This window comes from Sebastes umbrosus, chromosome 13, assembly GCF_015220745.1.
Source record: "Sebastes umbrosus isolate fSebUmb1 chromosome 13, fSebUmb1.pri, whole genome shotgun sequence".
Lineage (NCBI taxonomy): Eukaryota > Metazoa > Chordata > Actinopteri > Perciformes > Sebastidae > Sebastes > Sebastes umbrosus.
This window is the reverse complement of record NC_051281.1, coordinates 30,186,317-30,203,908: the sequence shown is the minus strand read 5'-3', so window position 1 is coordinate 30,203,908 and position 17,592 is coordinate 30,186,317. Positions and strand designations below refer to the sequence as shown.

General features: G+C 39.9%; 1 protein-coding gene across 1 annotated transcript; it reads left to right on the top strand.

Moving 5' to 3' along the window:
• The first annotated feature begins 3,914 nt into the window (after positions 1-3,914).
• Positions 3,915-17,196, top strand: LOC119500451 (lactase-phlorizin hydrolase-like). Its single transcript, XM_037790166.1, has 17 exons — positions 3,915-4,416; positions 6,266-6,330; positions 6,717-6,804; positions 7,058-7,136; positions 7,474-8,161; positions 8,252-8,900; positions 9,060-10,613; positions 12,322-12,590; positions 12,731-13,021; positions 13,255-13,453; positions 14,369-14,559; positions 14,678-14,784; positions 15,017-15,148; positions 15,871-16,094; positions 16,251-16,487; positions 16,698-16,773; positions 17,085-17,196. Exons 1-17 carry the CDS (start codon positions 3,915-3,917, stop codon positions 17,194-17,196), a joined length of 5,463 nt encoding a protein of 1,820 aa, XP_037646094.1.
• Positions 17,197-17,592: the final 396 nt, after the last annotated feature.

The window sequence follows — 17,592 nt, the reverse complement described above, 5'->3', positions numbered from 1 at the left end:
ATGGACTGATATTATCCACTGATAGACAAGCTCCTTAAAGCAACTCTGTTTTCTTCTTATTGCATTGTTACACAATTAAAAGATGGATATCACATCCAAGTGGTGGAAATTACAGTGTTTTATTGCAGCTGTGTGATACGGTCAGAAAGACTCTGGACTCGCACATGTCAAGTGATAGCATGCATCCCTGTCTTGTACTCATGTTTAAAGACCATGTAGTTTCAACATGCTTTGGAAAATGTTGTATGTTTCTTTAATAGCATGCAGGTAAAGTCTGAGAGAGAATATAAGCTGTTAGATTTGAACCCACATGTGTCAGATATACATCTCAGCAGCCAAAGTACGTTCAAAATAGTGACAGTTTTGTTCTTTAGGAACCTACATGCAGAGTATGATGGAGCAGCTCTATTTCTCTTGTTAAGTTCAGACCAAGCATGTGACAGACAGCTATCACAATAGCTATAAAACAAATTGTAAGAGAACACGTCCTAAACTCCTAATGTTTTGCATGGAATAACACAAGCGCTCAGAAGGTCATATAGTCATGCCTTTTCATATGCTGTTTGAGTCGTTCACAAGTCCAAAACACTTTGGAAATATACAGCACATCTGCACAGACAACGTATTCTCATACAATGGTTGGTATGATATCTTACGAAAAAGTTATTCCTCCTTTTTCCTTTGTTTTTTCCTACGAATGCAGCAACACGTGTCAATATCCGCTCGTTACATGCATACAGTCTTTTCAAAATAAACTTCCGTATTCACAGGAAGCAACTCCCTTAGGTTTAGGCAACAAAACTACTTAGTTAGGTTTAGGAAAAGATTGTGGTTAGCCGAAGTGGCGTTACTTAAGTACATAAGTTATGTGACAAATACATGGTTTTGGTTTCACACGGGACACGAACGGCAGTCTCCTGGGTGAAAGTCTGGTATTTTTAGACCCACCCATCCCCCTCGACCTCCTCCCTACACGGCATCTACCGCTCTTTATGTTTCCTGGTTCACAATTACGTGGATTAAACACCAATTTCGTGGGATATACACAAATTACAATGCATTACTTTTCATAGATATAGCTACGAACAGTGTATGAGACAAGCCTGGCACAGACTATACATGGATCACTGTATGGTCCACTGAAAGGGGAACACCTTCATACATCCTACCCATCAATATAACCAGGTACAGACTCTACCTTAATCACATTTAAAGGACGGGTCTATTATTGGCTTCCCAGTGGTGTTCCTTATGTATTCAAATCCGAACATTCAAATTTTGGTTGAAGTACGTATGTTTTAGAGTATTTTCCCAAACCCCTCTCAAAACTTTTTTCCACGTGACCTGACGTACGTTTCTGCATGATGACATAGATACATACAGTATATACATATATTGTTATCCATAGTCAGTGTCTATTACACACAGTAACTTAGATGGCGGTTGGCATGCTCCCAGTTTGGAGAAGCAGACAGGAGTATCGGCTTCGGAAGCTAAGTAATGTGCCGCTGTGGACGCCACGTTAGTTCAGATCCAAAAGTCACACAATAACACAAACAAACTAACCTATCGATGCAGCCGTAGACTAGCAACTCCTGTGTTCTGCAAGGTAAAATTACTGTTTTTGTGAATGGAGTTTGGTGGCTTTGAAGAGAGCGATATAGCGGCTTCAGTTCCACGTCGGAAAGGGCTGTCTGATGGCAGAGTTGCTTTGTATTGTATACTGTAGATTTCATTTGAACAATTCCTAAATTCTTGATTCTTGTTATATTTAAGGTCGAAGACATTTTGGCCCATATAGTAAGAATCAACTAGATTCATTAAATGTAAATTTCTGTTTAATGGCAGTGGCAGGATATAAAATGTTAAACAATTAAAATAGTTGCTTAAACTTGTTTAAATTCTGCAAAAACATTGGACCAAGACTTTCCTGAATATTGTGTAATTTGAATACAAGTGCTCAACTGCATCAGTATTGATAAGCGGTGACTCCTGCGTCGCCAGTTGTTATGATGAACAACCTTCACCTGCAGCGACTTCCCAGGAACAGTCCCCACGCCCCATGAGTGTTTCAACCCTGAACCACTAACACACTGGAAATGTTGGCTAAAATATTACTCATTATTACTTGGTACTCATTTCAAAAGTGACATTACCTGACACACTGCTGTCTGTGTTAAAACACTTTTTATACCACTTTCTGCTAGATCTATTAGTATCAAACTCAGGATGAACTTAAAAAGGAGTTGTTTTTCAGTGGAGACCAGTGGACACAATTATGCTTTTAAATAGAAAATTAACTTAAAATGACTCTTATAGAGCAGTGAATTTTTTTTCTATTTTGCTGTAGTTGTGCATTATAATATTGATTACATTGTGATTATGTGTTTTCCCTGATGCCCTCTGCCTGCAGGATTTAAAAAAACCCAAATAGGATGTTGCAACTGATGCACTGACGTTTTTAATGCTGTAATATTCATGCATGGATTGCATCCACACATCCTTACAGTAATATAAACTGTATTTTGTTTTTATAATATTCTATATAGTTTGTAGTCTAATCTGTAATATATTACATTTAGCGCCGTTAAGTTAACAAAATAACGCATTAACGCAAAATATTTTTTTAACGCCACTAATTTCTTTAATGCATTAAAGCAGGCTCAGTTTTAAAGATAGAGTGAAGATATGTTGTCATCATATAAAACAAGAAAACTTAAAGAATCCATGGGTACCAACCATGTCATTCTAGCTTGTCGGGAAGGAGGTTAAATAATGCTCCAAACTTGAGCTATATTTTGGCGAGGAAAACTGCTGTAGCCATTTTCAAAGGGGTCCCTTGACCTCTGACCTCCAGATATGTGAATGTAAATGGGTTCTATGGGTACCCACGAGTCTCCCCTTTACAGACATGCCCACTTTATGATAATCACATGCAGTTAGGGGCAAGTCATAGTCAAGTCAGCACACTGACACACTGACAGCTGTTGTTGCCTGTTGGGCTGCAGTTTGCCATGTTATGATTTGAGCATATTTTTATTCTAAATGCAGTACCTGTGAGGGTTTCTGGACAATATCTGTCATTGTTTTGTGTTGTTAATGGATTTACAATAATAAATATATACATACATTACCATAAAGCAGCATATTTGTCCACTCCCATGTTGATAAGAGTATTAAATACTTGACAAATCCCCCTTTAAGGTACATTTTGAATAGATAAAAAAATGTTCAGTTAATTTGCGTTTAATCATGATTAACTATGGACAATCATCGCGATTAAATATTTTAATTGATTGACAGCCTTAATTGAATTCAATTTCCATGAAATTTTGTGGTGTAATCAAAATGAAATGAGTCAAGAAAAAATAAAACAGGATATTATACCACACTGTTTGACATCATAATCCAAGTCAAATTCTAAACACAACAAAAGATGTTTTTACACTATTGAAATGTACTATTCTTAGTTTAACTGGTAACAGTGGTGTAACGACTGACATCAATTACAACTATTCCCAGTATCACTGTGGACATTTAATATTACACTTAGTAAACCAGTTGTCTTTATCTTTTTGACCTCTACACATATTTTTTTCACCTTCCATCATAAATGTCCTCGGCCTCCTGTTTGACCCTTCAAGGCTGTGACCGCTCTTACCAAACACGTCATAAAGTATCACAGCAGTGGCGACCCCTGCATACAGTAGTGTCAATTATGAAACTCTGGTGTGACTGAAGCTTGTAAACAGCGCTACTATAAAAGTCAGCCACTGGATGGCTCACTCAGTTCCCCACACTCAGACAACATGTCGTTATTGGGGAAACTTCTCTCTCTGTTTCTGATCACTGTGTATGGCTGCATGTGCCAGAAACATGATGATCAATATCAGGCCATGTTTCTTGCAGGTCCCATGACCAACGAACAAGGCCTGAATGGCAAACCCTCTGAAGGGCCAGTGTTTGACACATTTGACTGCAGTCATCCCATTCCTCCAGGCTTTAAACAGAACTTTGAGTACCTCCAGAGCAGAGGGCTGACCCACTTCAAAGTGCCGCTGTCATGGGATCAACTCCTACCTACAGGCCTCCCCAGCCAACCGCAGCAGGCTGTGGTTACCTGTTACCAGACTCTGCTGAAACAGCTGCTGGAGGTGGGCCTGCAGCCTCTGGTCATTCTTCATGGATCCACGGTGCCAGACACTCTGAGATCAAGGTATGGAGGCTGGGAGAGCCAGGAGCTGCTAGAGATGTTTCAGCAGTATGCAGAGTTTGTGTTTGGAGAGTTTGGAGAGCTTGCAGACTCCTGGGTGACACTGAGCAGCTTGGAAGAGCTGAGGGATGCTGAGCTGCAAAACGCTCTTGATGCACACACCAACGTCTACCGCCGTTACCACCAACTGTTTCCTGAGAGAGGTAGGAGATCAATATTTTATTGCATTATATGCCGTACTTGGGTAACATAATTGAAGAGTTGATGGCTAATGATTTTATGTATGAAATGTGTAACGTTAGTTTGTATGGAATGGACAAATATTAATCAGGGTTTACATATATAGATAAAAAAGAAATATCTGGTCAATCATTATGCAAATATTCTATATTTTAACCCTTATGTTTCCCTTAAAAGCGCTCTATGCGATATACAGATAATTAATATAGCAGCAAACAACTATTTGCTATGTAAAGATGTAGAGGAGTAATGTCTACCTGAGCAGAGAATGAAGCCTCTCTCCCTCTGTGTGTGTTGAAATCAGAGCTTATCTGTGCTTTGTTAACATAGCCGGGCTGCATTAAGTGCTTTTAGTGCATGTTCATGCATGTGAGCGTGCCCCACTGGCTAGCTCAAGGCCACCGCGCTGCACTACGCTCATTTGGCGGTCGTAGTTGATAGCGTTGTCCTGACCAACGGTTCCCCCCAAGGTTAACACTGTTAGCTCCGTTGGCACTGTTGACGTTGTTTTCACTGTTAGCGCTGTTAGCACCGTTAGCTGCGAGTCACCAGCTCAGCCGTCGCCATGTTGAGAGCTGTGCAGAGGCAATAGAAATGCTCCCAATCTCGCATTTAGCACCTTTAAATTTCCCCATTAAGTAGTAAAAAAATCCACACTTTATGTTGCTTAATATTTGCTCCAACAAATTATTGAAGCTTTACAAATGCTGCACCAGAACATCAAATGGAGATTTCTTGCACAACATTTTATACACATTTCCCCCAAATTTTACTTGATATTTTAGGTCAACACAGTCCCCCGGCAGTTCATGAAATAGTCACAAAATGTAATCTATTTGATTCCTTTTTTTCGTGACACTCAGTGCTACTTTCAACAATGTATTTTTTTGTGCTTTTTCCTACGAATGTCCAGCAGCATGTGACGCTGATGTCAATTTCCGCTTCAGTCTTTTCAAAATAAGTCTACTTAGTTAGGTTCAGGTTTATTGACTTGGTTAGGCTTAGGCAACAAACTATTTAGTTAGGCTTAGGAAAAGATCGACTTGGTTAGGCTTAGGCAACAAAAATACTTAGTTAAGTTTAGGAAAAGATCATGGTTTGGGTTTAAATAACACCGGAAGTGGCGTAACTTAAGTACGGAAGTTACGGGTTTTTGACCCACCCATCCAACCCAATCTCTTCCCTATGTGGTGTTGCCGCACTTTATACTTCCTGTTTCACAATTACGTGGTTTGAATACAAATTGATTTTGTTCTGACCATCGCGAAAAAAATGGGAAATTTGTGTACATGAATCAATATCAATCATCATCTATATAAAATTAAATTCTGTGACTATTTCACAAACTGCTGTGCTCATTGAGAATGTGTATAATCCAACAACTTTTTGGATAGTTTTTATAAGTAGGTAGATAGATACTTAGATGTCCAGGTTTTTCTCGATGATTCATTAAGAATAGGGCTTCTTGTCTTTTCTCTCTCAACATGGACACCATTAAAGTCCTATCAGTCTGCTTTTACATCATTTATGACAGCATGTGCCTATAATCATCATGGCCAAGTAGAGTTACTATGGCTGGTAATCATATTTTGGAAGTGTTCTCTCTTATCTTCTGTTGTCGTTGTCCAGCTTTAGTAGATTCACAGTAATTATGGCCGTGCTTGATGAGATAATGGTTTCCATATCTGTCACCACACCAAAGGTCATGATAAGGGGATAGAGTAAAGCAGGAGAAAGGAGAATGTGGTTTCTCTGTCTAACAGGGAGGAAAAGTAGAGATTAATTACTGATTTAACATGCTACGTGTTTCAGATGGAGGAGTGTCAGTTGGGGTAAAGGCCAGTAAAGTCCCAATCATCAGTGACACTCAACAGATGGTGAGATCACATGGTCACACAGAACACAAGCACATTATTTAAAGGATAAATGCAATGCAATATGTTAGTACGACTATGTCAAGACTTCTCTTAATGCATAAAGCTATGTGATAAACATGTACTGTAATTTTATTTGCGCCAGGGTTTGGTTTTACATCCAGCTCCACTCACATATGTATCTCTATTTCAGAAATATTCAGATTTCCTCTCTATTAAAATTCAATATGACTGCACTGCTGGACAAAACCTGGCCGAGGAACTGAAAAGTGTTTTGGTATGTACAGTCTCAGTGGATACAGTAGATAACAAATTGTCAGCCCTTATACTGTCATATTCAGGGGATTCTGTTGCATGCACTTGTATTGAACATCAATGATCTCTTGTAGGGAAAGTGTGGAGACGAACCCATTCTTTTTTATGAGGTGAACCTCATCGACTGCTCGCCTCATCAGTTCCTGTCCAAAATCATAAAAGGTAAACTATATGATCAATGAAGAGTCACAGAAGTGAGATACCATTACTTTCCTGTCAAAACTACAACCAATCCTGATATGTTGTGATTATAGTAATGTTAAGTAGTCATATTCAGTTATTTATTTAATACCTGATATGGACATTATGTAATGCAATGTAATAATAAATGGCTTCTAGTATAATTTTATAAAAATATAGGATACATGCATTAAATGACACATGTCATTTGTGATACATTCCTATACGTTTACAGTGCTGAGCAATGGAGACCAAAATGTTCTTGGATTTGACATGGTGGATATGTTACGTCCAGCTGACAGCATCCCAAAAAGGTAATACAGTGCATGTAAACAAATTAAGGATTTAATCTGTGATATATCTTGACCGACCTCTGTGAAAATTATTGTGTGTATCTGTATTTGTGAAGCACAAAACGACAAACAATAAGTAGTGGGGACAGTTCATCCAAAAAGTGAATACATAATGCACACTTTTTACGATTTGTAAACCACCTAAATTAGAGGAAAGTAAACCACAAACAAAATTTGAGTTTGGCATCTTGGTTCCACCTGTAAACTGTTCGCACCAATTCTAGTCTATGCCAAAAAACATTTGTTGGATTTCTCAAGTATTGCCATCTTTCCAATATCTTGTTCTTTTTATCTCCAGTCATTCACATCAAAGTGACAGAAGCAATCTTCAAACAGCATCATGTTCCATGAACTACTGCAAAACTTGGAGCAATTTTACCACCATGACCATATCTGAGCGAGATGCCTTCCTGAATGAATCCTTTCCTATTGACTTCCAATGGGCCACCTCCAGTGAGTCCTTCAAAGTTGAGGGAGGCTGGTTAGAAGGTGGGAAGGGAGAGACAATTTGGGACCGTTTTGGTCATGATGGCCTAGCCTTTGCGAATCAGACAGCTGATCAAGCTTGTGACAGTTACCACAAGGTGGATTATGATGTCTACCTCCTGCGAGGTCTTCAAGTCAACACCTACCAGTTTTCCATCTCCTGGGCCCGTATTTTCCCCTCAAGCCACCGGGGCAGCCAATCAGAGAAAGGGGCTCTCTACTATGACAAGCTGATCAATACTCTTAATGAATCTGGCATCCAACCTGTTGTCACTCTCCACCACTGGGATCTGCCCCAGGCACGCCAGGACAATGGTGGATGGACCAACGCTTCCATTGTTGAAGCCTTCAAGGACTATGCAGACTTCTGCTTCTCCAGGTTTGGAGACAGGGTCAAGACCTGGAACACATTCAGTAGCCCCTGGGTGGTGAGCCATGCTGGGTATGGCACTGGTGAGCATCCCCCTGGAGTAAAAGACTATGTAGTTGCCTCCTATCAGGTGAGAGCAATGGTCTTACTATAATGTAAATATACACTGTCTCATTTTCATTCTTGTACATCTACCTCACCGGTTCTTTAATCTTTGCAGGCCACTCACAATATGCTCAAGTCCCATGCTGAGGCCTGGCATATCTACAATGACAAGTACAGGAAGACACAAGGAGGGAAAGTGGGCATTGCATTGAACTCTGACTGGGCTGAGCCCATGGACCCCTCCAGACCTGAAGACATAGCAGCTGCAGATCGCTACATGCAGTTCATGCTGGGCTGGTTTGCACATCCCATCTTTGTAGATGGAGATTATCCTCCAACACTCAAGACTCAGATTGAACAGAAAAGAAATGAGTGTCCCCACTCTGAGCCTGCAAGACTTCCTGTTTTCACTGCTGAAGAGAGCCAGAGGATACGTGGAACAGCTGACTTTTTAGGATTAAACCATTATACCTCCCGGTTGGTCAACAACAGTGTTGGTGGCTGCACCCCTGGTCCTCAGGGGGTGGGCAACTTCCAGGCACATGTAGACCCGTCATGGTCCTCTACAGCTTCTGACTGGATCTATTCTACACCTTGGGGACTTAGAAGGCTTCTAAACTACATTTCCACAGAATACTTGAATGTTACCAAAGTGCCTATCCACATAACTGGGAATGGTATGCCTACTGAGGACAGTGGGGACGCTCTCAATGACATCAGTAGAATAGAGTACATGAAGAGTTACATCAACGAGGCCCTGAAAGGTATGTTGTTGAAAGCAGTTGCTTATTTAAATTAATTTGTAATTTCATATGTTTTCATACTGAAGACAAGGCTACATATTTAGGTTATGTAACACCTTGTGAATACTTGGGTGTGCATTTCGTATTGTATTTTTTAATTTGTCATTATTCTCTCAACAGCTATACATTTAGATGGAGTAAATGTGCAGCGGTTCACCGTCCAGTCACTCATGGATGGCTTTGAAGGTCCACAAGGCTACAGTGAACGTTTTGGATTGCACCATGTCAACTTTGACCTGCCCGACAGGCCCAGGACTCCAAAGCAGTCTGCCTACTTTTACTCCAAAGTTATTGAGAACAATGGTTTTGCTCCCAAAAAACTCTTCTTTTATGCACCAGAACTGAAAAACAAAGAGTCAAATAAAATGTCCTCAATCCCGCCTTCCACCGTCCCATCCCAAGCCAAGGCTGTTTGGAGGAAATTCTCCAACCAAACCAATTTTCAGAGAAAACTCTACCACTACGGCACTTTCCCTCAAGGCTTCAGCTGGGGAGTATCATCTTCAGTTTACCAGATTGAAGGTGGCTGGAATGCTGATGGGAAGGGGCCCAGCGTCTGGGATACATTCACCCACAAACCGGGCAGTATTCCTGCCAATGCCAATGGAGATGTGGCCTGTGACAGCTACCACAGGCTTGAAGAAGACTTCTACATGCTGCGAGCTCTGAGTGTGAAGTCATACAGATTCTCTTTGTCCTGGTCCAGGATCTTTCCTGATGGTCGGCGTACATCCCTGAACCAGAAAGGCGTTGACTACTACAATAGACTCATTGATGGCCTCATGGCATTTAACATCACTCCCATGGTGACACTCTACCACTGGGACCTTCCTCAAGCTTTGCAAGACCTCGGTGGCTGGGACAATGTAGAGATGATCAACATGTTTAATGACTTTTGTGACTTCTGCTTTGCCACCTTTGGTGACAGAGTGACATTTTGGATGACCTTCAACCAGCCTCACACAATTGCATGGTCAGGATATGGACTTGGACAGATCCCACCAAATGTTAAGAATCCAGGGATTGCACCATACAGAGTTGCACACAACCTTATAAAAGCACACGCCACAGCATACCACACATATGATGATAAGTATCGCAAATCCCAAGGTGGTCTAGTATCCATTGCCCTCAATGCTGATTGGATTGAACCTAAAGATGTTAATGTTCCCCGTGAAGTGCTGGCTGCTGACCGCGCTCTGCAGTTCCAACTGGGTTGGTTTGCACACCCCATTTTCAAGAATGGTGACTACCCTGATGCAATGAAGTGGCAAGTTGGAAACAAAAGTGAACTCCAAGGTCTTTCAGAGACAAGACTACCTGCCTTCACTGAAGCAGAAAAGAGCTTCATCAAGGGAACTGCTGACATGTTCTGTGTAAATCATTACACGACAAAGATTGTAAGCCATGTTACCGCTCGACTTACCCCTCAATCCTATTCATATGACCGGGACTTGTCAGAAGCAGAAGAAGGTGATTCACCAACTACTGCCATCAGTAACCAGAGAGCTGTAGCGTGGGGCTTGAGAAGACTCCTCAACTGGATCAAAGAGGAGTATGGAGATCCAGAAATTTACATTTCTGAGAATGGAGTAGCTACAGACATTGAGACCACAGTTGATGACATTGACAGAGTATTTTACTACAAAACCTACATTGATGAGGCTTTAAAGGGTAAGTGCATACATCAGTTACCAAAGGTTTAGAACATTTTTCTTCAGACCCTTAATCGAGCATGCTGAAGCTAAAATCTGGTATGTCATACTTAACTTTACTTTACTCTGACTTTATTGTCCACCTTAGTGGAAATTTGTCTTTGGCTTCTCCCGTACATACAAGATAAATACAAACATGACACAGCATATCACCAGGACCATAAAACATTAAAACATACAGTCAGCAAAACATACAACAACAGACGTACAGTTGTGCAAATGGGCAAGAAACAGCATTAAATGCGAAATTCTCGCATATGACAGCGTAAAGGATGAGTAAAATCGCCACTGCACGCGAGTAATCCATTTCCATGTTGCACAACACAAGGATGTACACAAAACAAGGTTGACACTGTAATTAACGGCAAAAAATCAACAAACAATCAGAGAGAGAAGCGCAGGGTCAGCAGCCGTGCCGCGCTCCCAATTTTCATTAGTTGATCACACCAGTTACATGGACAATATTTCTTCAGTCCAATTGAAATTATTCTGATTAGGGATTCCAACTGAACTGTTAAATAAAGCCAAAACTAAATAATGTGATTCGATAAGATGTGCGTTTACTTGCCCCAAAGCATTTAATCAGAATATAACTTTTATGGCCTGCGCAAAGTGGTTCCGCCAAAAAATATATATATATAAACAGAAGAAGAAGAAGTTTTGGTAACATTTCTATGACGCCCATGTCTATAATGCATTCATATACCCATAATACATTATAATCAGCTTATAGCACTGTATAATTTTAGTTATAAGCACTCAGAAATATTCATAGTGCTTTATAACAATAATCATAAAACAATATCAAGCATTTTATAATGACTTATAAGGTCAAGTATCATAATACTTCATAATTGCTGTTCACTCACTGATAATTTTTTTGCAAGGATTATAGTGTATTATAACATTCATAGTTGTAATACATTTTTATAAGTTACTCTTAGTGGTCATTGGGTGCTTTAAGTCAAATAAAAATAATTTTACAAAGTTTTGTGTTTTGTTTTTGCATAGATTTAATCATACAGTTTTTACTTAAAGCAAACAATGACCACTTAGAGTAATTTATAATCACAATATAATGCATTATAACAAGGATTATAATGCATTATAGATAGATTATAATGCATTACAATCATGGGAATTATAATACACTATGATCCTTACAAAACAAAAAATGTCAGTGAGTGACCAGCAATTATGAAGTATCATCATACTTGACCTTATTAAAAATATATAATATATATATATATATAATATATAATATATAAAATATTTATGAGTGCTTATAACTATAATTATACAGTGCTGTTAGCAGATTATAACACATTATAAGTATGTTAATAATGCATTCAAGACATAGGCATCATAGAAAGTCTTAACATTTTAAAGTGTTCAAGAAAAAAATGTTCCACCTTATTTAGAAAATTCAATTCATTCAATACATGGAGTATAGAGGGAGAAGAAGTGGTTCCAGATATTAATACAATAAAACCTTATTGGCTAAAGGTATTCAAAGAGTTTATATTGACGTTGTTTCCGTGATTATGTCCGATCAACATGGCCGTTTTGCCTGTGGTTTGTTCACGCTATGCAATTAAATAAAATGATACTAGAAGTATGAAAGATTCATTTTTCATTGCTAATTATGTCTTAATATATTTACACAGCTCATAATCTTGATGGTGTGAAGGTGAAAGGATACATAGCAACATCTCTCATGGATTCCTTTGAGTGGCTCAATGGGTACAAAGTAGGATTTGGGCTGCACCATGTGGACTTCATCAACCCGAACAGGCCGAGGACACCCAAACGTTCGGCTCACTATTATTACCAAGTCATGAAGGACAACGGCTTCCCGTTACCAGATGATGAGAAGATGCTTTACCAACAGTTTCCCAAAACCTTTGACTGGAGCACTGCCAGTGCCTCTTACCAGGTAAATTCTTCTACAATGGCAGAGTGCCCCTGCATGGAGGAGTGTCAGTTATCATGAAGGTATATTTCATCAGTAACCAGGGATGAAGCACAAAGGGAATGTTAACCATGGCTTGTACTACACCTTGTCTTTCATTTCAGATCGAAGGGAGCTGGAGGGCCCATGGAAAAGGACTGAGTATCTGGGATAAGTTTGCCCATACTCCTTTGAGAGTGTCCAACAGTGACAATGGCAACATGGCTTGCGATAGTTACAACAAGATCGACAAGGATGTGGAGGTGCTGAAGATGTTGAAGGTGACCCACTATCGCTTCTCTGTATCCTGGCCAAGAGTGCTTCCTGACGGCACCAACAACCACATCAATGAAGCTGGTCTGAACTATTACCATAGATTACTGGATGCCTTGGAAGCTGCTAATATTCAGCCCCAGGTAGGAAGCGTTGTTGTTGTTTATAACTACTAATGGTTCCGATATGACACGTACTACTGTATTTGAGAATGTTGGACTTTGATGGCTCCTAGAACTTCAGCAGTAGGCTTACATGTCACCAACAATTATTTTTGCCATAGCAAAATACAATTTGTCCCCAAAGGGGGGAAAAATTCACCCCCAGGAAAAGTATGTAGTATGGTAGTACAAATCTCCTCTCACCTGTTTCACAGGTGACCCTGTACCACTGGGACCTCCCCTTAGCTCTACAGAAAGTGGGGGGCTGGGAGAATGAAACCATTGTTCAGAGATTCAGAGATTACGCCGATGTTTTATTCAGCCAATTTGGAAGCAGGGTGAAGTTCTGGATCACTCTAAATGAACCCTACATTGTAGCCAACCTTGGCTATGGATATGGTACCTTTGCTCCAGGTAATCAAACAACCTTCTCTTGAGATACTTCTAATATTAACCGATTTTTTTCTCACAGTGGAGGAAACTTTCTTTTTGTATGAATCAGCGCTGTTAATACACATTTAAAAGTTATAGAAATCACCTACTTTCTCTTCCTTTTGTGCACAAAACCAGTGAAAAGAGGCTTTATGTGTAAGGAAGTTTTTATTGGACTTAAATACAGTAGTTGTAATCCACAGAAGACAATCCACAATATGTCACTATCTACAAACATGTAATGTTGCAATTGTTCTGTTTAAAGTCACAGCCACAAAAATACAGGGCGATTTGCAAATAAGCATAACTTACTCAGTAAACACGTATTTTAATTCCACATAAACATTTTATAGTTTTACATGTAAAGTGTAATGCGCATACGCATTTGTGCATCCATTTGTATACGTGGAATGATATTTGCACATTTATGGATCGCTTCCTGTGGGTTTGTGGGCCAAGTGATTTGTAACTTCCCTCCTTTTTTTAACGTAATTTTGTCTAATTCGTACCGCAGCAGATCTGTATAAACAATTTGAGTATGCAAGTATGAGGTGCATTCACTAGCTCCACCAGAAGGTACACATTTGTGGATTGTCTTCTGTGGATTACAACTACTGTATTAAAGTCCAATAAAAACTTCCATACATAAACAAGAGTAGTTTTAAACAGATAAGATTAAAAATGAGTAAATTCTTTAGTCGAATCCTTTCATTACATATCAGTGTATGTGAGAAACATTTACAACGTTAATCAAAGTTAACTTAACTTTAAGATCACATTTTAAACCACAAAAACATGACGTACATGGTCTATTGGTTTTAAATGTCCTGTATTTGAAAATTTTACACTGTATGATGACGAATGACAGCAATCTTAATAACGCCTCAAATGTTTCAGGCATTGTGGGTAAGCAGTATATTGCAGCTCACAACCTGATCAAGGCCCATGCTGAGGCCTGGCACCTCTACAATGACAAGTACCGTGCAACACAGGGTGGTATCATCTCCATCACCATCAATTCTGATTGGGGGGAGCCAAAGAACCCATATAAACAGGAGGATGTGGATGCAGCCAAGCGCTACTTGCAGGTAGACAAATAAATGTTGACACCAGAACTGGGTCTGCCACTTTATACAGTTTCTTTCCTTTCACCTTAAGTCACCTCGATATTCACATAATATATCATTTCTGATATAATCTCTGCAGTTCTTCATTGGCTGGTTTGCCCATCCCATCTTCAACGGCGATTATCCGGCCTTAATGAAAACAATCATTCGCAAAAGAAGCCTTGCTGCAGGTCTCCCTGAATCACGGTAAATAAAAAAATTAAAATCAATTTGGTTTGAAGCCTCAATCAATAAATGCATTCTGTCATGCTCTGCTTCCACTTCCACCACTAGTTTCTATTTATTTGGTTCAGTGTACTAAAAGTAATTGCTTAAAGAAGTATACACTCTACGTAACAGATGAATATTCAAGTACGTCTTTATGTTTATGGAGAAATCCTGGATTTGGTTTTGAAAAAGACTCTTGTTTCTAATAAAGGCTTCCTGAGTTCACACCTGAGGAAATCAAGAGGATCAAAGGGACCCACGATTACTTCGGTTTCAACCATTACACCACAGTTCTTTCATACCCAGTGGATTTGGGAAATCAGCAGGATTATGAAGGTGACAGGTAGGTTGGAATTTAAAAAATGACAGAGATAATGGGTGCTTTTTTGTACTCTCACAGTATCTGAGCAGAAGATTGGTGACACAAAAATTACATACTTTGTTCAGCTGCCCGATTAAAGGTGCAGAATGTTTTTGGCATCATTGGGCAAAAATTCCATAATATCCTTTCAGCATATTCTAATTTAAATGTTCTGAGGGAAAACTAGACCTCTGCACCTCCTCATGGCTCTGTTTACAGGCTTTAAAAAATCTAACCCGTAACAGGAGAGTTTGACCAATCACAGGTCATTTCAGAGAGAGAGAGCGTTGAGGGCGGTGCTTGGTATTTCACCAACTGATCTCAACATGGCTGCAGGGTCACAAACTTCCTCATTTTGCTCTCATTTCTGCCTAGTTTGACCGTTTGATCAGAGTTTGTGAGTGATTGACAGCTGCTCATAGACGGCAGCTGGACGGCAGACTCCAGATTAGCTCTGATTGGTTGTTTTCTTCCGGTCTGTGAAATTTTGCAGATGCCATTAGGAGCACCGGAGGAACAAGATTTTTTTTCAGATTACCTGTCTCATGCTCTACCTTCAGGATATAGTGACCGTTTTATAAAAATAACTTTTTTGAATCATATTTGCTTCATTTCTACCCACCGCAGCTTTAAGTGACCATGTAAAGTGGAAATATATATATAACATACTTGACTAATGCTGAGCTATCCATTCCGATATCCAGGGGCACTGGAACCACCCATGACCGCACCTGGATTGAGTCTGGCTCCTTTTGGCTAAAGATCACTCCATTTGGATTTAGGAAAATCCTCAAGTTTATCAAGGACGAGTATGGAAACCCACCGGTCTATGTCACTGAGAATGGGATCTCAGAACGAGGAGAAGTGAACTTGAATGACATCCATAGAAAGCACTACTATGAAAACTACATTAACCAGGCCCTGAAAGGTACCACAGCCAATAAAAAACAAGTATTGGATTCATGGGAATACTTTGTTCAGCTTATTTTGCATACCTTACTTTTAAATCATATGTATTTGTAATCTTATTTTTTAAAGATATGTACATACATGTTAAATGTAGCCATTGCTGTTGATCTTTCAGCCCATGTTCTGGATGGAGTTGATCTGAGAGGCTATACAGCCTGGTCATTAATGGACAACTTTGAGTGGGCCGCTGGCTACTCCGAGCGATTTGGGCTTTTCTATGTGAACCGCTCCAACCCCACCCTGCCTCGCATTCCTAAAAACTCAGCTTTTCGCTACGCCTCCATCATCACCTGCAATGGCTTCCCAGACCCGGCCCTCGGACCCCACGAGTGTTTGAACCCCTCACCTGAAGGTAACGTAATGCCATTCAAAAACAGTGTAATCATTGTAGGATTTAGGAGGGGACACTTCCTCTTTAGATTTTAATTCTGGAGAGTGTGGAAACACATGTGCACTACCATGCAGATCTGGTTTAAGACAGTCCTAAAAATATTAATAAACATGAACAACGCTCCCAAATCCAAAAACTAGAGTGCTAAAACTCAAACTTGTGATGTCATAGGGTATAAAGTGTGGAAGTGCTGTGGAGATGTTCCAGATGACACAGAGAGCACCCAAGGGAATGTTCTGGGTGTATGGTAACATTTTCTGTTTCCTAGCTGAGAACACTACAATAGAATAAACCTCATTTGGGTATAAAAAAGAAAACAAACATTCTGTGGGTCGACAAAATCAATCTCCCGTTCGTGGTCTATGGAGCAGCTCCAGACTTTATACTTGATGACATCACAAGTTTGAGAGTTATTTCTCTGCTTTTGATCTTTGAGAGAGAGGAGCTCATGTTCACACATGTTGACTGAACTTTACTAGGTCATGGAGATAACATATTGGAATTCAGGTGGTGTTCCCCTTTAAATTTCCCCTTGTTTCTTGTCCCTTCTTTCAACAGTGACAACTCCCCCCGCTGTGACCACGCAGGAGAGCACTGTACATACAACTGTCCCTGTTCTGCCCCTGAACACGGTGGTGGACTTCTTAGGTCTAGAGCTTTCACCTCATGATGCTGAAGTTGCACTTTACGTCATCTTTGTATTTCTTCTTGTAAGTGCACTCGGTATCATCTTTGTTGCACATCGGCTCCTGAAAACAAGAAGGAAGTTAAAGAGAGCAGCGGTGGGATCCGTTAAGATGGAGAGAATGTGAGGAAAGTTTTGGAAGAAAGTGAAATCTCCATAACCATGAGCGTTTTTGGCGTCTTCTCTGGATCCACATCCATGCACACGTTGGGTGCTGATACAGGAATAGCTGCCTATTTTACCCCCGGAATGAGATATTCAACTTCTTATTGAGACACTTGAAGATAATAGCATTATTTTAAGAATATTGAAAACATGTTATAGATGTAAATCGATTAAGATTTTATGTTGATGCTGTGAACTATAATTTAATAGATAATG

What these genes read in the sequence shown, in the direction of transcription:
- LOC119500451 (XM_037790166.1), top strand. Translation starts at nt 3,915, where the DNA reads ATGACCAACGAACAAGGCCTGAATGGCAAACCCTCTGAAGGGCCAGTG. An exon ending in ATGTAGTTGCCTCCTATCAG is followed by an intron (nt 8,162 to 8,251) that starts GTGAGAGCAATG and finishes TAATCTTTGCAG; the next exon opens with GCCACTCACAATATGCTCAA. An exon ending in CATTGATGAGGCTTTAAAGG is followed by an intron (nt 10,614 to 12,321) that starts GTAAGTGCATAC and finishes ATATTTACACAG; the next exon opens with CTCATAATCTTGATGGTGTG.